General features: G+C 44.6%; 1 protein-coding gene across 1 annotated transcript in view; it reads left to right on the top strand.

Annotated features, from left to right (window-relative positions):
- Window positions 1–820: 820 nt before the first annotated feature.
- Window positions 821–22,993, top strand: part of LOC117749537 (E3 ubiquitin-protein ligase HECW1) — a 62,799-nt gene continuing 40,626 nt past the window's right edge. Inside the window, exons 1-6 of the mRNA XM_034560151.1 lie at window positions 821–896; window positions 9,287–9,599; window positions 10,496–10,603; window positions 12,182–12,276; window positions 17,399–17,474; window positions 18,831–19,000. Of these exons, the coding sequence (XP_034416042.1) occupies window positions 867–896; window positions 9,287–9,599; window positions 10,496–10,603; window positions 12,182–12,276; window positions 17,399–17,474; window positions 18,831–19,000 (792 nt within the window). The 5' untranslated portion in view covers window positions 821–866. The remainder of the gene's footprint in view (window positions 897–9,286; window positions 9,600–10,495; window positions 10,604–12,181; window positions 12,277–17,398; window positions 17,475–18,830; window positions 19,001–22,993) is intronic.

The raw sequence follows: 22,993 nt of genomic DNA, 5'->3' as shown, positions 1-22,993 counted from the left end.
TATTTATGAAGGAAAGACCCACAGTTTTCCATATTAAATATTAATTATGAGGAATGAATATAGGCCACAGAAAACACGTTGAAATAATACACACGTTGACACATTGACACCCACTACACGGTCATCAAGAATGACAGGGCCAAGCCGTCACGTGATTGGCTGTCGTCAACTGGCAATTAAAACACAGATTACCCGTTTGCGCCTGGAACTTGTTCCCCCTCGTAAAGCTTGTGTTTACCAAACTGAGGGTCAGTGATATCCGGCTCAGTCACCTCCTATGAACCGGAGTGTGTCCCCACGGCGGCCGCAGAGGGTCATGTGGACAATAACTGTGCCCGTTTTCCTCACCGCGTGCGCGTGAACATGTTTTTTGGGGGGGGGGGGCGCACGCGAGGAGAAAAGCGCGCTTTCTGATTGGATGCGAGGTATTGGTACCCAGCTCTCTCCGGCAAAATTATCTCGAGCCCGACCAGAAGAGGAGCCTTCAAAATAAAAGCCTATTTTAAGTCGCACTTGCCTCAATTGATTATGTTTTAGATGCGGCTCATTGTCACTGACGTATGGCACATGTTAGTCATAAGAAATGTGCTTTTAATTACAAAATACCCAACAAAAGAACCCTCAACCTCCTCCACAGCCCACGGCTTTGTAATGACCGGTGTTGTAAGGGACCGGAAACGCGTGTAGTATTGTCGCTAGCTTTCCTGTGGTCCAGAGGATGTGACTACAGCCTCTCTCGCGTGCCTCATCGGCCCCTCTCCTCGGTGCTCCGTTTGTTTTCTTCCTCCTGCTTTTGCCGTCGACATGGAGCTCGGTGGGGATTAGCAGGCGGCGCCGCTTCGAGTCCTCGTCACTACCTTTGGAGAATGATCCACCGGCAGCTTATTTTATCCCAGGTACGTGGTCTCCATTGTCGCCGTGTCCGTGAGGTGATGTCAGCGGCCCATCCATCGCTCCGGAGCCCGCTGTGTGTCGGTCCCTCCCGTGTGGAGCAGACGGCACGCGGACTGGCGTTGCAACACGGAGTGCGTGTCGCTCCGGGGGCCTGTCCGTACGGACAGCAGAGGAAACAGCCAGTGGGGCATTCGGCCGCGTGCACCCCCCCTTCAGCAGGGACCGTGTACCCACACTAACGGGGAGGTGGGTGCTTCCCCTCACGGCCGAACACGGGTCTCCCGGAGCTGCATGTCCTGTCGTTGCTCCTAAGTTGTCCTTACATTGAATAGAGAAGCAGCTGAATGGCGTCGCTGTGAGCCGCTGGCTGTGAGCCGAGTGAAAGCTCGGGCAGGGTTCTGAGGAGGTCTCGAGTCATCTTCCGTGTAAAGGTCCACATTTAGCCGCTAAGCAAAGCAACATTGGAGTCACGCGTCCTGTGACCGGTGCTCGGCGTGATGGATGGCCGCTGCAGATGTCAGGCCGTACAGCGTCGCCCTATCCATGCTCGGGATTCGGGATGTAGGCTACTACGAGCCCCCCCCCCCTCAGAGGGGATTCCCGTCCTCAAAATCCCGGATCATCACCCGACCTGCGTGTCTTCCCTTCAGCTCCCCTCTGCTCTGGTGCCATCAGTCACCGATGAAACATAACAGGGCACACACGAGATGGAGTAGAGAAGAATAAGGGCTAATATGAAATATGAAAACTACAATAAAAACAACAACGAGCAGCAGATGACTTGTTTATACAAGTGCCACCAGTGGTTGTGGTCAAGTTGTCAATGTGAGTCATTTGTCATGTCACAAACCTACATAGAACATCTTTTCATCCCACTTGCTATTATTGTTGCGGCGGTTTTATTATTTGCATTCTGTAGAGCTAAGCATAATTTCACCAATTCTGCAATCAGCACTTTTGGTGGTTTTCTGTTTAACTGATGCCAGTTATTTCACTAGCTATTTTGAACACTTTCATGAATATGCATATATCATAACTGGATGTAGAGTTGATCTTCTTGGTGAAGCCACTGGAGGAAATGCAGCTCTGCAGCGGTTGGCTGAGCTCCCAGAGTTGAACTCAGGTAGACTGTGAGGATCAATAGCCTTCTGAATACTAAAGGCCTGGAGCCAGATCCTCACGTTTCCCCCACGAGCAGGTGGCAGTTATCTCCCATTCGATTTTGCCTTTGTCTGTGCAGAGAGAAAATAAAATGAGTGTCAATTTGACATTTGCAAAAAAGGTTGCTGGGTGACGGACTGAGGGTACGGTAGAGACGTCTCAGTGATGTTCCTGCTCCACGATCAGACCGACAGCTGCACCGCTTCTCCCTTCATCACACACCTGTCTGGCGTCCACACAGAGAGAGAGCAATAAAGCAGCGCATATGTGAGGGACGCTTAGATTCTTAGAGACCACAGGCAGATTAATATCTCAATTCAATGACATAATGCTGAGTCCAACCACATGTTAGTGCAAAGCTGGTGATAACAACAGTGTTATGAAACAACAGTGGAGTTTGACAACTTTTCTCTGTGAGTAAAATCTATAAAAACTATTCATGTAAGGTGGTAACCTTTTGGTGGACAACGCCGCTCTTTGAATACATCACCCTGGGACCAGGTGGATGTATTCCACAGTTTGTTTATGTTGTATGCCCAACAATTAATCAGCGAATAGAGAAAAGGATGATGAAAACTAAGCGAGCACACAATGAAATGTATCGTTTCAGTAATTAAATAACTGAAACGTGGCAACAGAAGTCGGGCCAAAGCCTGCTTTGTTGGTGGTGAGGCGTCACACAGCGCTGTATATGGAACGTGTATTGATTATCAGAACAGTATGCTGCCCTGTGCACAGACGTACAGATGCTCTGAAGCGATTACGTATTATATCAGCGAAGACCTAACGTTGACATTGTAACGCTTGCTTCAGTGTGAATCCTCCAGTGGTGGACATCTGGACATCCACGTGTACGGAGCCCTATGAGCTGTTTAGAGATCATTTGGCGTACTTTTCACGGTGGCAGTTGCCCGACGTGTCAATAAATATATGGCGGCACATGCGTGGGACTGTTTCTTGGCTGAGTGCAGTGACTTCCTGTGGTCTTGTCGTCACAGTGCGTTGCCAGGCAACCAGTGGAGACTCCACAAAGAACTGCACACACTGGAGGCGTTACTTTTGTGTAATTAGTTTGCATTAATATATTACATTTTTCTGAGCGTTCACACCACCAATAAAGGCACATAGAGTATTCAACTTACAGAATGGACACAGTCACAGCTTATGCTATGGAGACGTATACACTGCGTAACCCTTTCCCTCACAGCATTTATTAATTATAAGTGTTGCAACTGTCACACATTGTAAATCGCTGCCGCTGTGAACAGTTCTGAGGGACTATTCCACATTTAGGTGTGTCCTTTATTCGCCACCTCCCTCCTCACATGGTATGTTTGTCGTGTTTTTCTATACAAACGCGCACGCCAGTATGACATCATCAATCACTACACAATAGTCACTATCTTCATGTGATACAATCATCTCAGCAGCATCAGTTCAAGTCATAGAATACTGACAATACAACATATACATCTATTGTGATTGCTTTATTTTGTACCTTTTTCATGAAACACACACACACACACACACCCACAGTGCACGTCAGCTTTCAGTTGGAGTGAAGAGGAGAGGCGCTCCAGAGTCGAGGCTTCATGTGGACAGCAGCGATGAGGTCATATAGCTGTGGTTCCCCATCTTTATGTGAACAATGAGCCGGAGGAGGTCTTCCTCAGAGGAATCATCAGGGAGATCATTACTGGTCATTTCCAGCAGAAGCTTCCCGGTCTCTCTTGTTCGGCCTGCTCTGAAAAAAATGTATGCACAATTAATAATTATGTAGTCTGGAACGCAATTATACTGGCTAATTGTGCAAGTGTCAGAACAAGTAGGAAGGACGGCTAGGGCTGTTTCGCAGGAGATTACTGTGTGTGTGTGTGTGTGTGTGTGTGTGTGTGTACCATACGAAAATAGTACTACATGACTAATGAGGACTAGGGATTTGAACAGGAGTTGGTGAGTTACAGTTACAATGGGGGGGGGGTCATAGGAAAGTATGGACATCAGGTAAAAGATGAGGGGAACTTTAAAACGCTATTCAGCAGCTGGCTCTCAACTCTAGGATGTCAGATTGTCCTTGAAAGCATCAACAACGAAGGAGTTTGTTGTATTCTCTTTGGAGGGATGGAGGGATGAAAAACCATCTCCATCTCTTCACTGGCTGATCGGCTGAAAAGAAAAGTACAGAAAATAACGTCTCCATATGGACCATCAGTCAGCATGCTAGCTAACCCCTATGACGTCACTTCCTGTTGCTTTATATGTGGAAGAATCGCCTTATTAGACAGCACACCGTCCGGGTCCTTGCCCTCTATGTTGTTGGTGAGCTGCGGTGAACACTGGGCTGAAGACGTTTTAATGGTTTAGTCAACAACATAAAACACAAAGTGCACCCCCCTGCCCCCGGGGCTTCTTCGTCATCTGAGAGCCAACTGATATAATGACCCTGCATTGAATGCACACATCCTTTTCCTGTCAATCTCTTGTACTTAGGCAATCCAGTGCAGGGACGGCGGACTCCGACACTCATTAACAACGGCTTCATAGAGAGATTCTTATTGATTGCAAGACAGAAAAACTATAAATAGTTTTTCAAAATGGTGTTTGATTTCTTGAAAATCTTAAAGGGACAGTTCCCCCCCAAACAAACATTAATATCTCTCGTGCTATGAAGGCTATCTATCAATCCAGATTGTTTTGTAAGTGGCTTTGAGCGTCACAAGCTGAGTGTCATAGTCTGTGATATTGAAGGCAGTCATATCTCTCCAGTGGAAACATAGTTTTGATTTTGGGATGGACTATCTATTTAAGGACTATATCTTTTTGATATTCTTTGTTTTTCGGCCACATGAGGACAGCAGACAGTTGTGAACACAGAATGATGCATGACATACCTGTAACACATGACACAGCTACAGAGTAACATCCTTCATTTGGAGCCAATCCCATGAATGGAGTCCCACATTCACTCTCTCAGCTTTGTTTTGGTCGCTTACTCTTTTATTGCCTAACGCTCCGTTAGGTTCACCAGCGTCCTTGTCTCAGACCTCAGTCCTGACCAGGCACTATCCTCTGGTTTGGAAAGGTGAAGCCAATGCTTCATGTCTCAAAGCTGCATTCCCTTTACTGGCCATCAGGGGGAGACTCCTCTGGTTGTCTATTGGAAATGACTCTACTTCTCTCTTAATTGATTCCCTCAGTAAACATTGTAAACAAGAGTTTATGGTCAAATGGACCATAACGCAGGGTATCCTTTAGGGCGGGGCTTACTGTGATTGACAGGTCTTTAGCAGAGACGTATACGGCGTCTGTACGTCACTCCTCAGTCCAGATCTGAACGTTTCCGTTTACTTGTTGCAAAAAGAAAAGAAAAAGATGCCGACGTCCAAAATCCAATATGGCAAACTCAAGGCTTCAAACCTGCAGTCCACGTACCAACGGGTGACGTTACCATGACTACGTTCACTTCTCACATACAGTCTGCGGTTCTGACGCTTGCATCATGCATGAAGCTTAAAAAAAACTAAACGGTGAAGTTGAACTGAAACTAGGATGAGGGGATCCTTCTGTCTAGGTTTGTCACACTACTCTCACATGGTTTATCCAACACCATCAACCACGTTGTGATGAAGACATTGATTATAGCAGCTTCAGATCAACCACGCTGAACGTCCTGTGATGAACACACAGGGGGGTAGTGGTGCTACAGTGAACAGTCTGCATTGGGAAGGAAAGCTCTTCTCCATATTCCTGCTAATACTTCCTTCCCTTGCAGGCTCGCCTCTCCACTGCGGCAATGCCACCCATGTGACTACCTATAGATACGCAAAGTGAGACATCGCTGTGAATGCACATGTTGAATATGTTTCCAGTGTAACATAATTAGCGTCTCCGATGTGCTGTCCTCCTGTTGCTGTTTGTCTCCGTGTGGAGGTCAGCGGCTTTGTCTGTGCTTCTGCTCCTTCTCAATTATTCAGATTTTGATCTGACAAAGATGGAAGTATGATAACGTCTGACAATGCTGTTGTTGTCTGTGTGTGTGTGTGTGTGTGTGTGTGTGTGTGTGTGTTTTCTTCATACTCGAGTCCCACCTGCTACATTCACAGCCTGTACTGGTTGGTTTCTGTGGTTTGTAACACGCCGCCCTTCTCCTCCCACTTCCCCTCAGGTTTTGGTCTGCTTTGGGTTGACTGGTCATTATGCTGATGCAGCTCTGTAGTATCAAGGTCAGTGCCCCCACCCCGATCACGACCACCATCTCCATTTGCCTGCTTACCACCACACAGTTTATCTTAGCATTATGGAATTTTATACCGTTATACCTGTATCAGGAATGCCTCTGAAACAGCTTCAAATGCTGGATCAGGTATCTAGACTCAATCGGTGATCATATCTGTGATCATATCTGTGATGACATCATTGATCAGATCAGTTATCATAGTACTGGACACCTGTAGTTAAACACACCTGTAGTTATACACATCTGTAGTTATTCACACCTGTAGTTATACACACCTGTAGTTATACACATCTGTAGTTATTCACACCTGTAGTTATACACACCTGTAGTTATACACACCTGTAGTTATTCACACCTGTAGTTATACACACCTGTATCCATTTCTCTCTCCATGACGCTCCATTGCGTCCATTTGGCAGTATTTGAGAAATCAATGAAAAGAAAAACACCACATTGGTGCAACCCTCGGCTGTATCGATGATTTTGCTGGCTTCGTCGTCTCATGGGGACACGAGCAGTCACGTGAACGCAGTCACGGGAACGCAGTCACGTGAACGCAGTCACGGGAACGCAGTCACGTGAACGCAGTCACGGGAACGCAGTCACGTGAACGCAGTCACGGGAACGCAGTCACGTGAACGCAGTCACGGGAACGCTGACGACCTTTCCTCGCCGCCAAGCGCACGCGCTGAGCGCCTCAGCATTCAGGACAACCCGTCAAGGCTGGCTGAGTCGCTGACTCGTGCCCCGGAGCGGCTTCCCAACTAGAGCGTTCCCTGATCTGATGGGAAAGCGCTCCCTCACATTCAGACGTAATGATGGCGCGCCACGCCGGGAACACGGCGTCCGTGCTGAACAGACACAGGGCTCTGACGTTCAGAACAAGGTCATTTATTTGCATGCCATTATACTTCACTTCATTACCTGTGAGAACAGGTGATGAAGTGAAGGAAGCATGAGTAATCAAACATGTTGTCTCTGGATTGTGTTATGTGAAGGCTGTTTCTGATATTTTGTCCACTCAAAACAACAGAAATACCTTGTTTCTGCTTGCTTTGAACCACATTATACTGTGAGGTGTTTCTGTTAATGCGGTCCTGATGTGTTTATGTTCATTTGTCCATCATTAAGACAACAGAAGGACTGCAGTCAGACACAATCCAGTGTGCAATGAAACGACTAATGACCGTGGACCTGAATGAGTACCTCTCAGACACAAGACCCGCCCTGTGTAGCATTCAAGACGCAGGTTACTGGCTTTTTGTGTGTGTGTGTGTGTATATATATATATATATGTATACACACACACACGTGTGTGTGCACTGGTCCAATAGATGTGTTGATGCAGCATACACACATTTTTTGTTGTGTTTGTACATTTCATGTCATATTCCAAATGATCCCTCTGCCAGTTGGTTTGAACAGTATGAATCATGGTCCCTGAAGGCAGCTTCAAAAAGCTATATGGCTATAAGACTGTGGTTAGTTCTTTAGCTGATGTTATCACACTTTTCATACCTCAAAATGACCCTCGGTGATCAAATATCAACAGCACCTGTCATTGTGAAGGACTGGAAGTGATACTGCGTTCTGATACTGGATGATTCAATGACGGGAGTTCCTGTCACGCAGCGAATGAGACGTCAAAGTCATGTTGACATATTTTGGGCTTAATATACATTTTAAAAAGCCCAACTCATCAGCAGTGAATGTGAGAGACAAGACGCCGACTCTCTCGAAGGGTTACCGTACTGTCAGCTCTGTCATCACCACGGTGTAAGAGAATTAAAGATAGAACCACTGGTGTGATGTGCTGGTCCACCGAACACTGAAGCAAAGAACACGTCATCAGTGACAAAGGTGGTCCCGGTTACCAGTACCATGAACCATGTGGCGGGTCGTTCTCCCTTTGCAGGCTTGTGTATCGCAAGAGAGACATGGAGGAGGCCAGACGCTGTGGATGTTGAAAGTGACCAAACAAAGAAGCAGACACGTCTATCGTCCGCTCTACGGCTGACTATTGAACAATATGCGTGCAGAAGTCGCGTTTGGCCTTACAGGCGAGGGAGCGAGCTCTAAACGCTGAATTATATTATCAGTGTCCCCAGCATCACAGTGTTGGGTTGTCACCAATGATCTCCCCACAGAGGACTCAAGTTCTACACAAGACAGGACCACGGCAGTTTCAGAGCAACAGGGGTTTCAGTTTAACTGGTGACCATGTTTACTGGCGACCTTTAGCAGAATGAGTTTGTGGTTGCTCGTAGTAACTCTGTAAAACACAGATGATTAATACATTTATGAGGACAGCTGCATGTTCTGTCCGTCTTTTCAACAGCCTTGAAAGTCACCTTCGTTGTTTGTTAATGTCCTTCTATTAGCTCGGCATGCCATTGCACAGTGCCGTACTTCCATCGTCCATGTCGCTCTAACTAGCATGTCGCTATCAACCAATCATCCTCAGCTACCATGCTAAGCTAACTAGCATGCTAAGCGCACCAGCCACCTAATGAAACAAACAATCCTCCTTCAGTCCAGCTAGCTCGTTGGCTGTAGCATTCGTATTAATTAATTAATTAAATATTGGTTATTGTAGTTCAGGGCTCAGGTGTCCTCAATAATCGGTGTTTTCGTATTAAATCAGTGGCACAAGATGACTTAGCAGCTTGCTCTTCAGCTGCTAAGTCATTTAGATTCACACACTGGCTCTGTGCTTCTGAGTAGCGTGAAATACAACATTGTCAAGTACTGCTTAACACAAGCTGCTGTGCTTTTAGCCGGGAAGTCAAGCCCAGGCGATGGGACGGGAATGTCAGAATGGAGTCTTATTGTCGACACTCACAGCCACTCAAACCGGTTCTTCCTCAACACTCTCACAGTATGACATCTTTGGCTCAGACCATGATCCTCTCCCCTTGTTGTGTTCTTAAGGAGCAACATAACACCTTGTTGTTCAGCGGGCCAAAAAGCTTCTTGCTGTGCGTCCTCTTGCAGAACTTGTACCAGAGTCGGTTCCTGGGCCTGGCGGCCATGGCTTCCCCGACCCGCAGCAGCCAGACCCGCCAGCGCTGCAAGGACGCGGCTCGCCACAGCTACGGCCCAGACAGCTACGCCGTCAACCAGGAGGACTTCATGCTGGGGCTGCCGCGGTCCACCAGTGACACCGACCTGGTCTCCCCGGACACTCGCTCCACCCTCGCCCTCAGCTCCTCCCACTACACCATAGGCCAGTCTGAAGACCTGGTGGTCACGTGGGACATCAAGGAGGAAGTGGATGCCGGGGACTGGATTGGCATGTATCTTGTTGGTAAGTGAGATATGACATGAAGACATTAAATGATTGAAGATGAATAATAATAATAATAATAATAATCTTTTAAGAATATTGAAAGTTAACACAACCTTTGGGGAGACTTGTTGTAATAGTTGATCATGTACTGTAAAGAAAGTGGGAACAATGGCTAGATGTCGTAAAGGTTCAAGAAGCGCTCTTGGCTCGTTGACTCCAGTGAAGAAGAGCTCAGTTGTGACGTTATCCAGAAGCCAAAGTGAACTGCAGTCAATGAGCCGCGTCCTATAAAGGTCCTCTGTGGACATGATGTTGGACTCATGATGCGGAAACATTAGTTCATGGTCTCAATCTCTAGTTTCAAGTCTTCTTCAATACAGAATGATGTTCATTTAGTAAATGATGGTCCATTTAGAGTCAAACAGACCATAAAGCAGGGGATGCTTTAGTTCTCGAGATGCACACATACACAGATTCCGTGCTTTACAGGGAGGTATGGTAATATATATAATATGATAAACCAGAAACTAACCTCAGATCAGTGCAGAACAGTAACACCTGTCCTCTACTCCTACCAACTCATTGTCACCGGAGCTGAATCAGATCCTGACGCGTCTCAAAGTCAGTACACTGACCAGAGGACAGAGTGTGTGGGAAGCTCTGCTCTCCCCCGCTGGAGGTTCCCGTCATCAAAGCGCCTCCCCAGAGGAGCCGGGAGCATCGCAACACCCCCCATCAGCCATGGTGTTTCTGCTGTGCGTCGTCACCACACCCTAAATACTGTGACACCTCACGTGTGATTAGTAGGCCTTTCTACATGAGAACACAGCACAGTGTAACGGGAAAGGGCTTCTTTAAAGAATTCTGGATGGTTGGCGTAGCAGTGTGGGTTCAGCTGTTTCACCTCCTTCCAGATGAGGCTTTGTCTGAGAACTTCCTGGACTACAAGAACCGAGGCATCAACGGATCTCACAGGGGACAGATCATCTGGAAAATCGACTCCAGCTCCAACTTCAGGGACTGTAAGTATCAAACACTCACTGTCTTTTTGAGCAGAAGAACACCGTTCTCATTCAAATCAGCTCACTAAACGTTGGGGCGTTAAATCAATTAAACCGCTTTAGCTGCGTTATGGTGAATGTTTTATTCAGTTCCTCGTCTCCAGTTTTAGCTGCAAGTCGTCTTGACTGGTGTTTTAGATTGTGTCTCGAAGAAGTGGAGTGGCTTGATCCTCTAAGCCCAGAGAGTGCTGCACTGTCAGAGGGAGACCGTCACATACGCTGCGTTTAGGGACCGGGTGGAACGGTGCGTCTTTAGACCCAAATGCAACACGCAAGTTTCCATCTACAACCTTTATTTTGAACTTCCCGAAACAGCAGGCGGAGTCAGACAGAGTCGGGACCAAAAGGCTGCTGGGTTTTTACCGGGGGCCAGGCAAGGCGGGTTGAAACGGGGCAGGCGGGGTCGATGACAGGAGATCAGTCTGTGAGAGAGTGCTGGAGAGTCTGGCATGGAAGACCGAGGAGAGAAAGTCTGGCAGGCAGGAGCCTAAATAGGGACTTGATTGGTGATCAGAGGCAGGTGAGTGAACAGGTGAAGGGAGTTAGACTCACGAGGTGGGTGTACTGAACAATAGAGTGAGGAGGGCTCGGAGCTGAACAGAGAGGCTGCCTGGACCAAGACTACAGCCGTCACTGTACCGTCGTCCAGGTGCTTCCCCTCCCTATTCACATACCTTGTGTTTTAGCAGATTATTATTATTATTATTATTATCTCTAAGAGCTGCATTCGAATAACCCTTTATGGATGGGATGTATGACCTGGCTTTGGTTAAACTCTTGATAAACATGAACACATGCATACAGTGAATAAAGGCCAGAGGGTACTTTAACTGAGAACTCAACTGACGACCGAAGAGGAGAGTTGTCAACTAGCAGTCTCTGTGTTTTATCCTCCCCGCCTGGGAGACACGCCTCACACAAGCTGGCGGGCAAACGTGTGCACGTTCAATCCCTGTGTGCTCCCCCTCTTCTCGTCCAATCATCTGAGTGTCGGCCCAAAGGAGCAGAACAACACGCAGCTTTGCTGTGACCTTAATCTCCTCGTGTCCCCCAGGCCTTTTTTAGGGGTTGGCTTTTTAGCTCCACTTCCCCTATGTTTCAGTCCCAAAGAATTATAGATATGACCCATAACTAAGAATTATAATAGATTAGGAGAAGGTTCATTTGTTCTCCTTTCCCCTAATTTCTTCATCACATTTTTGTTTTATTATTATTATTATTAAAGTATTATAAAAGCTGTTGAAAACATGAGGACTATGATTAATATTTCAAAGAAATTTCACCAATGCAATTAAAATGAACATGATTCCATGGGACATCACAAATAAACAATGTAAAATGTAAATGCTGGAAGATGAAGCCATCCCTATCCATTATAAAAGTTTTGGTTTCTGTTTTAATAATTCCAGGAGAAAGTTGTATTCAGTGTCTGTGAAAAGGAAACTAACCCTTGTTCCATTTCTCTCCATCATTGCCACCTCTCCTCTCCCATGTCATGTGTGTGTGTGCGTGTGTGTGTGTGTGTGTGCTCGTCCTCAGCGGAGACCCAGGTCTGCTTCAGGTACTACCACGGCGTCACCGGAGCACTGAGGGCCACCACACCCAGCATCACCATCAAGAAGGGCCCCGCTCATGTGAGTCTCCCCGCGCCACATACTTTTGTTTTGGCGGGGCTCCACTGGGCCACTCGGTATCTGTTGCATCGGGGCGCTGGCCTCTTTAGTTTGTGTCATCCATTGGATCATTTTACAGCCGGGTTTAGCAGAGAAAGGCTCTTGGAGCTAATCCTCCAGCAGCAGGTGAACACAGAGGTAGCCATGTTGCCCTCTCATCCTGCTCCGTGTCTGGAGGCAGATACCCGGCTGAGAGGGGAACCTGTGTGCGCTGCGGAGCCGAGCCCAACTCAACCAGTGCACGGCTTACAGCTCCAGTGGCCGTCAGTCTGATGGTATTTTGGGGTTTGAGTTTTTGATATATTATATATGGTTTAACTGATTTATTGCATTATTACCTGTTAACATCCTGACTGCGAGTTATGATGTGTTTGTAACAGGAAGTAGAATGTTAAACTATCAGGAAACAGCAGCATGCTGTATTTGATCTGATGAAAATACAACATCATTTCAACGTGATTATCATAATAATGATATTAATAAGTACTCTGTCAGTCAAGTCATGTTTGTACTCGGCATGGGAAAGTACTCAAAGTACTCGGTATCGGAGCATTCCTATTGCTGCCGCTACTTGTTATATTTTAAGTGTCTGCCAGCGATGGCAACCAAAGACCAATGCTGCCATATAGTGCCTGGCCATTGGCTAGTGAAGTGAAGAGTGGTCACATGATGGAGATCTTTTGTGCTGTAGTCCCACTCTTACTGACCAGCATGTCCATAGGGGCCCAGCCCTTCTAAAGCCTCCCTCAGCCAGACCCTGGGGTCAGGACGCTGTCCAGCCAGGCGATTGGGTTTCACTGTGTGCCTCCATGCTGCTGCTCTGGGCCCCTGGAAATGCTGATGGGCCCTGAACTTGATCTGCACTTGCTTCCTGAGGACAAATGAATAAAAATAACCGCCATAGGAAGGGAGACAGGGAGGGAGGGAGGAGCAGAGATAGTCGAAGATAGTCCACTCCAGGTGAGTCATTCAGGTTTTCATTCAGGCGAGGGTTGGAAAAGCACCGGGTGAAACAGCTGCAGGGCCGACACAACGAACAGCAGCAGCAGCAGCAGAAGAAGAAGAAGAAGAAGAAGAGAGGATGTGTCTGCTCTGCCTGTTGTTTGCTCTCGACAGAGAGGACACTTGACTTGTGACTTGTGTGATGGACGGCATGTGTCTCCAGCTGGGACTGCTGTCTCGCAGCCATCCTGAGAGGAGGAGCGGGAGGAGGACGAGGCTCAGCTGGATAGCCTGGGTAACCATAAATACTCACTCTTTCTCTTCCAGAGAGGCTGCAGCGTCTTGAGAGGCACAGAGTCCACTGTCTGGTTCTGTAGTAGAACTCCACACAGCTGGAAGCATTTTATTCTGCAGTGTGTGATTTAATGTTTGACCGGTCCGATACATCATTTTGCTGATGTACGCTGCCCTTCAAAGGTCTGGAATCAGCAGTTTTTATATTGACGTAAATCTTTTAACAGAGGTAAATACTGTGTCATTTGACACCAAAAGTATTATTTACATTGCTTTGTTGCCCTTAAATCTTTTTCATTTTAGGATGCCTGAGTTGCATCAAATCTTCACAAGGATTTCCTTTGCTGGAAGAGAACGTCCTTTCATTTCTGAGTGTTCACCGTCGCTACGTAAGCTGTGGGGCTATACGGTCCTCAGAACGGGGCTCACTGTACTTCAGGACTCTTTTTAAGCAACTCATCCTGTACTGGAGTATTTCTATCTTCTGGTAAATTATACTTCTAGTTGGCTATATTTATGTGACAGCTTTGGTTGCTTTGCAGATGTTAGTCAATACATATACATTATATGTTTATATGTATATATATATAAATGTAATGTATATGTAATATATGTATATATATATATATATATATGTAATATATGTATATATAAATATATATACATATATTACATATACATTATATTTATATATATACACATATAAACATATAAATATAATGTGTATGTAATATATGTATATATATACATATATTACATATACATTATATTTATATATATACACATATAAACATATATATATACATATATGTAATATATGTATATATATATACATATATTACATATACATTATATGTATATATATACACATATAAACATATAATGTATATGTATATATATATATATATATATATATATATTTGTATCCACATAAATACAATATATCTCCACTTTTACCAATTCATCAATACTTTTAATCCCATTATATAATATATATATATTATTTAGCAATAAAACTGATTTGTTTAAAACAAAACCTCAAAACACTTCAAAAGGCTTCATTTGTGTATAATCACACATCTGTTCTTGGACCGGCCGCGTGTCAGAGCGCGTCAGCTGTGTGGTGCTACTCCAGCGTAGCTGCAGGTGTGTGAATGTTTCGCTGTTCTTTTCCGTCCCCTCCTGTTCTTGTCATCCACCTTGATCTGGTGTCTGCTCCCTCCATCCTGTGGTGATGACTCAGAACGTTCACTCAATACAGCGGGGCATACACAGATGATAAACACGGGCACACTCAGGCTGTTCCCTCTTCCCCAAGCTCATTATGGCATTACAATCTACAGATGTATTTACATGACAACACGTCTCTGGTGAACAAGTAGGGATGGAACAACACAAATTCAACCGGCTGCTTTGGTTCACACACACACGTGTAGTATGCTCTGCCAACAAATTGACCCTTACACCCTGGAACTGTGATGAAGTCCACACGTTGTACAGCGTAGCTCAGCTCCAGATGGCTTGTTCAGGTACATCATGGTTATCTCCGTTGATGAGAGGCCCAGGACTGCTGCTGACTGATGGACGATAATGCTGACATCTGACTGAGAGGCCCACTAGACCCGCTGGGTCTCCGCTGCCCGTGTCTCTGGTGGCCACCTCTGACTGAGTTCGATGGCTCGGCCTCTCTGTCTTAAAGGGCACTGGGTCGTACTCACACGGGGCCAGAGGCCGGAGCCTTGGTGTATCAGACCCACTTTGTGAATGCAGCGGCCTCTTTTGTAACTCTCAAAGGACGTGCACTCGGGAGTTCTACATACGGTTCCTTTTATTGTCAAAGCGCCTGAGTATTTGGTCCTTCTCCAATTTGCTGCAGTCGGGTGGTAGATTATATAACGTGTGTTGCAGATGGGATGGAGTTGTCATGTGGTTTTGAGAGATTAGAATCATTGAGGAGACTCGCGCTGGCTGACTGTACTCAGAAAGGCAGATTAGCATCTCATTAAAACTAATTGGTCCCAACATCTGTCATCTCCTTTGTCCCTGGTTCTTTGTGTCTCCACTGCCAGTTGCATAAGCATCCAGAGCTCACACAGAATAGTTTGCTGTGTGTTGGAAGACTCAAGCTGTTTATAGATACTTCATGTACTGTTTCTACTCCCCCCCCTCCCCCCGCTTTGCATTGATGGTCAACTGAGTGGACAGTGTTTCTGAGATGACAATACATAGTCGCTATTAGATCAGACATATCTTCTTACTTCACCTCCAACTTGAGCCATATTTTTATTTATGAGAAAATTCTTGCAAAAACGAAAGACATTTTGAGTTGAGCGCTAATTAGCATTTTCTAGCATGCTAACCCGCTAAAGGAAGATGGTGAACACAACATGTGTGCTCAGCGTGTTAGCATCGTCATTGTGGGTATGTTAGCATGTTGACATTAGCGTTAGACTCACGAGGTCCATAAACCAATGAACGGCACGTTGATTAAATAATCCCAACCCATCTGTCTTCATGAGCCTTTCACACCGAATCCAAAACCTTTTAATCATGTAGCTGTCATAATCGCAAATGGCGGTTATACGACAAAAGAGATGGTCCGAGGGCATTAGCTGACGTTGCACTGTGACATAAATTACTCGTAGTTGTGTATTGATTGTGCAGGGCTGGACCCAAAAACAAGAACCCAGAGCTGGAGGTAAACACCAATAATCTTTATTTCGAGAGGCCGGGGCAGTCGTTCTGGGAAAGAGAACTGACGATCTGACGAGTTGTTGAGGGAGAACTGAGGCAGATATAGTGGGGAGCTTGATGAGGGAATGGGCTTCATGTGTGTGGGTTGATTGGCAGCAGGAGGGGGAAAAGAGGCCACGCCCAGGCAGACACAGATAAATAGGGGACCATGACAGGTTGTGAGAATACTGTAAAACCTGACCGTGTAAGATAACCATGTAAGGTTTGAACACGAAAAATCATCAAAGAATGCTCTGCATTTTCATTTTGTCTTTTCGGAAGAAAAATTATAAATTTCATTCAATGTTGTCTAAAACACGTGAATACTCAATAATACTAAATACCCACTGCTCCTTTAAGTCCTATCTTAATTACATCCTAAAATGTGTGTTTTCTAGAGGTTGAATTAATCCAGAGGGACGACCACAGGAAATGTGAAACTCAGGACCGTCCGGCCTGTGTCTTGTAGCTCACCCGGTAACCCCTAAGACAGCTTGGCCATTGTTTCACTTCATTTGCCTGCACACATTCGACTGGGTGTCACTATTGGAGGAACATCACGCAACACCTTTCCACTGCGCTGTAGAGCTGACGCATCACAGCGGTGCTCACGCTCTCCACCATTTCCTCCTCTCTCCATCAGCTCCTCGGCCTCCCTCCATCCCCCATGCTCCTCCTCTTCCTGGCCGTGGGATCAATGTCAGGATAATGAAGACAGAGTATTGATCGCAGGACGCTGTCAGCCTGCCTGTAAGCGGAGCTCTGCTGAAGGCAGTGCTGAGCTGAGATCGGACGTCCTGCCTCGGACTGAACACAAAGCTGTCAGACCTAACATGACTTCAGATGTATCGGACATCTGGAATGAAAACTCATGAATCCATCCTAAATGTATTTGTTTAAATGTATTCATTGCTGGTGGTTTCAGTTTGTAATCTTACTTTACTCGGATTCTGTTATTTATGACTCTTATCTGGCTGCAGTGACCCACTTTCCTCATGGGGCATCATTAAAGTTTCATCTTACGGCAAAAGGAGGAGAGACACAGGCCTAAAAGAGAAGGAAGGACCAAGTGTGTTTCATGTTCTGAAGTCCTCCTGTCTGTCTGTGTCCTCAGGTATTAAAGCCAGTGGTCAGTCCTGAAGTCAACCATGGACTGGGCAACAGGAGGCTCATTAACTTCTCCTTGTCAGGTAGGGTACCAAAGCGTCCGTCCTTTCATCATCTGACCCTGCTTTGACCTGCTGCTCTCTGTAGTCGCGTCTGTTGTCTCTCAAAAGCAAGTCAATGCCAGCCAAACGGACATGTGCTACTTAGACACTGTCAACTCTAAGCCTTAGAGTTGACAGTGTTCTTCTACTTAAGAGTAGAAGAACTCTTCATTCTACCACCAGGCTTGGCGCTGTGTAACAGGAGAGATGAAGCTGTGTAGTGTTAGACTGTGGACTAGAATGTAAGCCCAGTTTGGGATGGAAATGCACGTTTTTTTTAATGAACTGCCAAATTCATTCATTCATTGTCAACACTGTCATAATCATCAGGTTAACACCTTTCAGACGGTCCTTGAACACATCATGTGTGACAAACGCTTCCATCAGAAAACAAACTAAGCTTGAAATTGTGATATTTCATCAAAAACATTGTATTCTCCATGTCTCATTATTAGTATATTATCATATTTCGCCCCTAAACAGATCCAGTAATAAACCTTAAATTGCTCTCATGAAGCTGATGAGACAAACAGTCATGTGACAAAGAATCAGAGAGCATATAGCTCAATATACTGAATATCGCAAGTGGAGCTTCTTTTTTCTATCATTAGGAACACAATGTTGTGGATATTCCATTGTTTGCCATTTTTTGTTAAATAAATGATCAAAGAAATTCTACATTAAAATATGAATAATAAATGATTCAAGGCCTAAAGTGAGTTCTCTCTGCTTCTATTCATCGTTGTTCTGTTTCCATAGAGGAGCAGCTCTTTTATAGTGCTGTGAAAATCCAGAACAGAAAGAGAGAAGAATGTGACGGGAGCCAAAAAGCCCTGAAACTGTTTTGGGGTTAAACATCGACAGACTGGTTCATCTAACCGTGATACTAAATTATAGGAAGAAACGTCCCAAATCCCATGAGAGTGCTGCAGGAATGAGTCCATCAGGCTGTTAATCTGTTTCCTGTCTCCATCATGTAGCCTGACATCACAAATCACCTGAGGTTAGGTGAGAGGAACCCACTCTGGCTCTCTCCACTCCCCAAATGATGCTCAAACCACTTGGAAGTCAATTGAATTCCCAAACAGCCAAAGACAAAAGAACCTTGACACGGTTCAAAAACACATCACAGCGATTTCATCTTCCATTTAAACACTCCCCAACAATGCACTATATATTATACGTGCATATATATAATCTAATATACCGGTGTATATATATACATACATAATAGCAACGTGCCTGTAGTTTCAGGGCGTTGTTCACTCCGGTCACCTTTGACTCTACAGCAGAGACAGAAGTTATGTGTGATTCTGTAACCTCGTCCTCCTCTTCCAGACCTGCAGGCAGTCGGTTTGAAGAAGGGGATGTTCTTCAATCCCGACCCCTACCTGAAGCTTTCAATCCAGCCCGGAAAGCACAGCATCTTCCCCTCACTGCCGCACCACGGCCAGGAGAACCGCTCCGGGGTGGTGTGCAACACGATCAACCCACAGTGGAGCACAGAGGTACACACGCACACACGCACGCACGCACACACACACGCACGCACACACACACACACACACGCACACACACACACATATATACACACGCACGCCAAGAGGCTATTTTTCATCTGTAGTCAAGAGGCAGATGTTATGAAACAAACCTAAAAACATAAGATTACATATACAATGTACGAACAATAAAATAAAATGAGAAAACTATGTTAAAATGGACTGAATAAAAACATCCAGGTCAGAGACACAACATAAAAGCATACAGAGTAAATTAAATATATAACCACAAACAGGTAAACAACAACAAAAGACATACATACAGGTGCAGTGAATGGTTGACCAGCAAAGTCAAGACATACAGACCTAAAAACAGACAGTCAACAACTGACAGACAGACTGAGGACGGGTAGGAGCAGTTACAGTCTAGTGCTGACAGAGCTGCTACTAATGAACCATTTCTTTGTCTCGGCTTTAAAAGAATGATTGTAGATCTGTGATTGATCCTGGAATGGAGTTCCAGTGAACTGCTGCCTGTACGGAGAACGCAGCATGACTAGAAGAACTTTTCCTGAGAGGGACAATACATTATTAATAATAATAATAATAATAATACAATCCCCTCTTGCTGCACCACTTGTGAGACGATATCCAGGTTGTGTGGTGACAGATTGTTTGAGAGGAGGAGAGGTCAAGCCATGTATAATGTTGACCATGAGACAGACATGCACATATTTAATCATGTTATCGCAACTAAGCAAGATATATTTTTTTGTATAGGACAGTGATGAGAGAGAACTTTTTTTGTATCAAGAGTTTTGAGCGTACGCTTATATAATGACTGTAATGGTTTAAGATTAGTGGCACTAGCATGTGACCAGGTTGTTAAACAGTGGGTGATGTGGGAAATAACCATTGAATGCATGAATGTTGTAGCTGCCTCTGTTGACATGTAGTTGCGTGAGAACCGCAAGTTAGATTGAATTTGACCCGATTACAAACTTTTTTCACCTGGGATTTGAAAGACAAATTGGAATCAAAAAGTACTCCTAGATACTTGTATTCAGATACAACCTTTAGCCTTTCCCCAGATACAACAGCATCCGGTTCTACACTACCAGAGTTTATTTTGGTAAAAAACATACATACTGTTTTGGATACATTGAGTTGGAGACAACATTGCGTTAACCAACTAGTCACATTAGCCATGGATTTAGTGAGTTCTTTTGCCACATCTCCCAAATTGCTACCATGCAAGTAAATGACGGTGTCATCAGCATACATTTGAATATTGGTATGAGGACATACTGATGACAGATCATTAATATATAAAGAAAATAGTAATGGTCCCAGGACAGATCCTTGTGGGACGCCTGTGGACAAGTGGAGGGAAGTGGATTGATGGTTCTGAATTTGGACATACTGTGATCTATTTAGCAAATATGATGCAATAATTGGCACCAAATGGTATTCAAATGTCATATACTTTGTTCAGCTACCAACTTCTCTGCAACCTTCAGGATACTGATGGGTCTGTAACTAGAGGTAGAAAGGGAATACTGGAACAACAGCAGCTGACTTCCAAACACTGGGAAACGTGCTCTGAGAGATTGAGAGGTTGATAATATTGCTGATGGGATCTATTAGTGTTTTGGTACTTTGAGCATAACGGCATCCATACCAAATGTATCTATAGTTTTGGATGATTTAAGAGAACTGATTAATCTCGTGACTTCTGAATGAGTGACATTTCTTATGCTGAAAGTCGGCTCCAATGAATTTAGTGTACAGACATGTCTATTCTAAGGGGAGAAACATTTAGCAATGGTCGCTACAGAATCAATGAAATAGTCTCAGACACACACTCACACACACACACACACACACACACACACATGCAGTCACACACACCCACACATGCACTCACACACACTTACACACACACACTCACACACACTCACTCACACACTCACATGCACTCACACACCTACACACACACAACCATCCCAACATCCAGATTAATCACAATGAAAACATAGTTATGAATATTCTCGTCCATTTCTGCTCATAGATCCCCTGAGATGCTCCACACTGGCCCTTTAAAGGAACAGCGTGATAGAATGCTCACGTTTCTAATACAAAGGCAACACAACACAGAAAAAGGCTTCTTTGGTCTCAGCAGCAGCGAGAGGATCAATGTAATCCATGAAAATCATGTTAGCTTTGTGGAAAACAAGATCCGACAATTGATTTTCTCATTTCGAGACTATTTCTTGGAAACAACGCACGTTTCTGAAAAAGGTTCATCGGCGCTCAATCCTGTTGTGGACGGAGCAGTTTAATGGCGTGAGCAAAAAGGCTGAAGGTAATAATAATGTTTCATATACTATATGAGGAATGACTTATGTCTTTAATCCAGAATGTTTAGCAGCCTCGCTGTGTAACAAGCTAACAAGCTAGCAAACAACATAAACAAACACAAGATGCTGACTACACGAACCACTCTGACCAGTATGAATCAAACAGAAGAGTCAACCTCAGTTGTCTGTAACTTAAACTGAAACACTGTTCACGGACAAAGAATGAACATTTTGAGACATTTGGACTTGTTTGAACATGAATATTCAGAATATGTGAGCACTCATAACTAAAGTCATAACTCATTTGACTAACAGACATGGTCCGCCCTCCTGTGAACACTGACATGGTGATTAATCGTCTTGAATGTTCTGCACTCACGGGTCACCGACACTTCATTTCAATCATGTCCACCATTCCTTCAGGATATTTCTGCTTAGAGCTAATGGTTCATAGTTTGAGGCTCAACGTCATGATAATGGCTATCAAGGTGAGTAATATCACAAATAGCTCCTGTCATGTGACCTAATGAAGGGGTTCTCCAGACTTGGCAGAACATCATAGTCAGTGGGATCCAGGCCTTTGAGTTCTGCTTTATATATATTCTTTTTTTTATTTAGAAATGACCAAAACTGGATGGATTTGAGTACGACCAGTGCTCAAGCTGCGTTCTAAGAACTACAATCAATCCCACTTTTCTAAACAAAAAACGCACATTTAAACTTTGCCACGTAGATAATTGCGAATCAGACGGAAATGTTTGCGCTGTAAAATCCTTGACGTGATGTATATTTTGTGAAACAGATGTTGAGAGGGGCCAGATAGGCGGTCCGCATAGTGATGTGCAATTCCCTGATGCGCTCAGTGGTACTGCTCTCTGCCCCAACACCCAACAGCACCGTCTCTACCGGTCATGAGGTGCCCCAGGACACTCCACAGGGGGTGCAGGGTCCTCAGCTCAAAGCCCCTTTCCCTTCCCAAGCCGCTCTCATGTTGAGCAATGTAAATGTACTGTCTGACTCCAGTGGGTCTCCATCGGCAATTGAATTATTAATGGTCTATATTTATCGTAATTTACCTGTATACTAGATCAATGTTGTCGTTGGTGAATGCCAGGTACTATCTGAAATGGTTTGAGTAATTAACTGTTGATGATGACGATCAGTTTAACTCCTAGTCAAGATTTAAAAGAAGCTTTTAATTTTGATATGTAACAGTATGTTATACTAAAACATAATTATATTCCTTTACTAATACTGGGTTCAGCAGTTAATAAAAATAAAAAATGTTTTCCTAATTTGTATTTAGTGTTAGGTTGTAGTGGATTTTATATATTTGCACATGTAGATAAGAGAAGTTTATGTTTTAAATTAATACATAAAGAAAGATATGATAATTAATTTGGAATATTCTGGAGGAATGTATTGTGAAACATAAGAGAGGATCACTGTTTTATTATTCTGTTTTAATGACAATGTAATGATTAACTGTATGATGCATGAGAATGAATGAATGTTTTATTGTTTAGACAATAGGTTAAAATGGATGCCGATTGAAACCTAATGTGTTGCTTTATTCGGAAGGCAGGATAATAGGGTTTTAATTGTGAAGGGGAACTTCCTGTCCTTGACCGGAAGAGTGAGC

Source organism: Cyclopterus lumpus, chromosome 20, assembly GCF_009769545.1.
Source record: "Cyclopterus lumpus isolate fCycLum1 chromosome 20, fCycLum1.pri, whole genome shotgun sequence".
NCBI lineage: Eukaryota > Metazoa > Chordata > Actinopteri > Perciformes > Cyclopteridae > Cyclopterus > Cyclopterus lumpus.
Note: the sequence above shows the minus strand (reverse complement) of the source record. Positions and strands in the feature narration are given on the sequence as shown.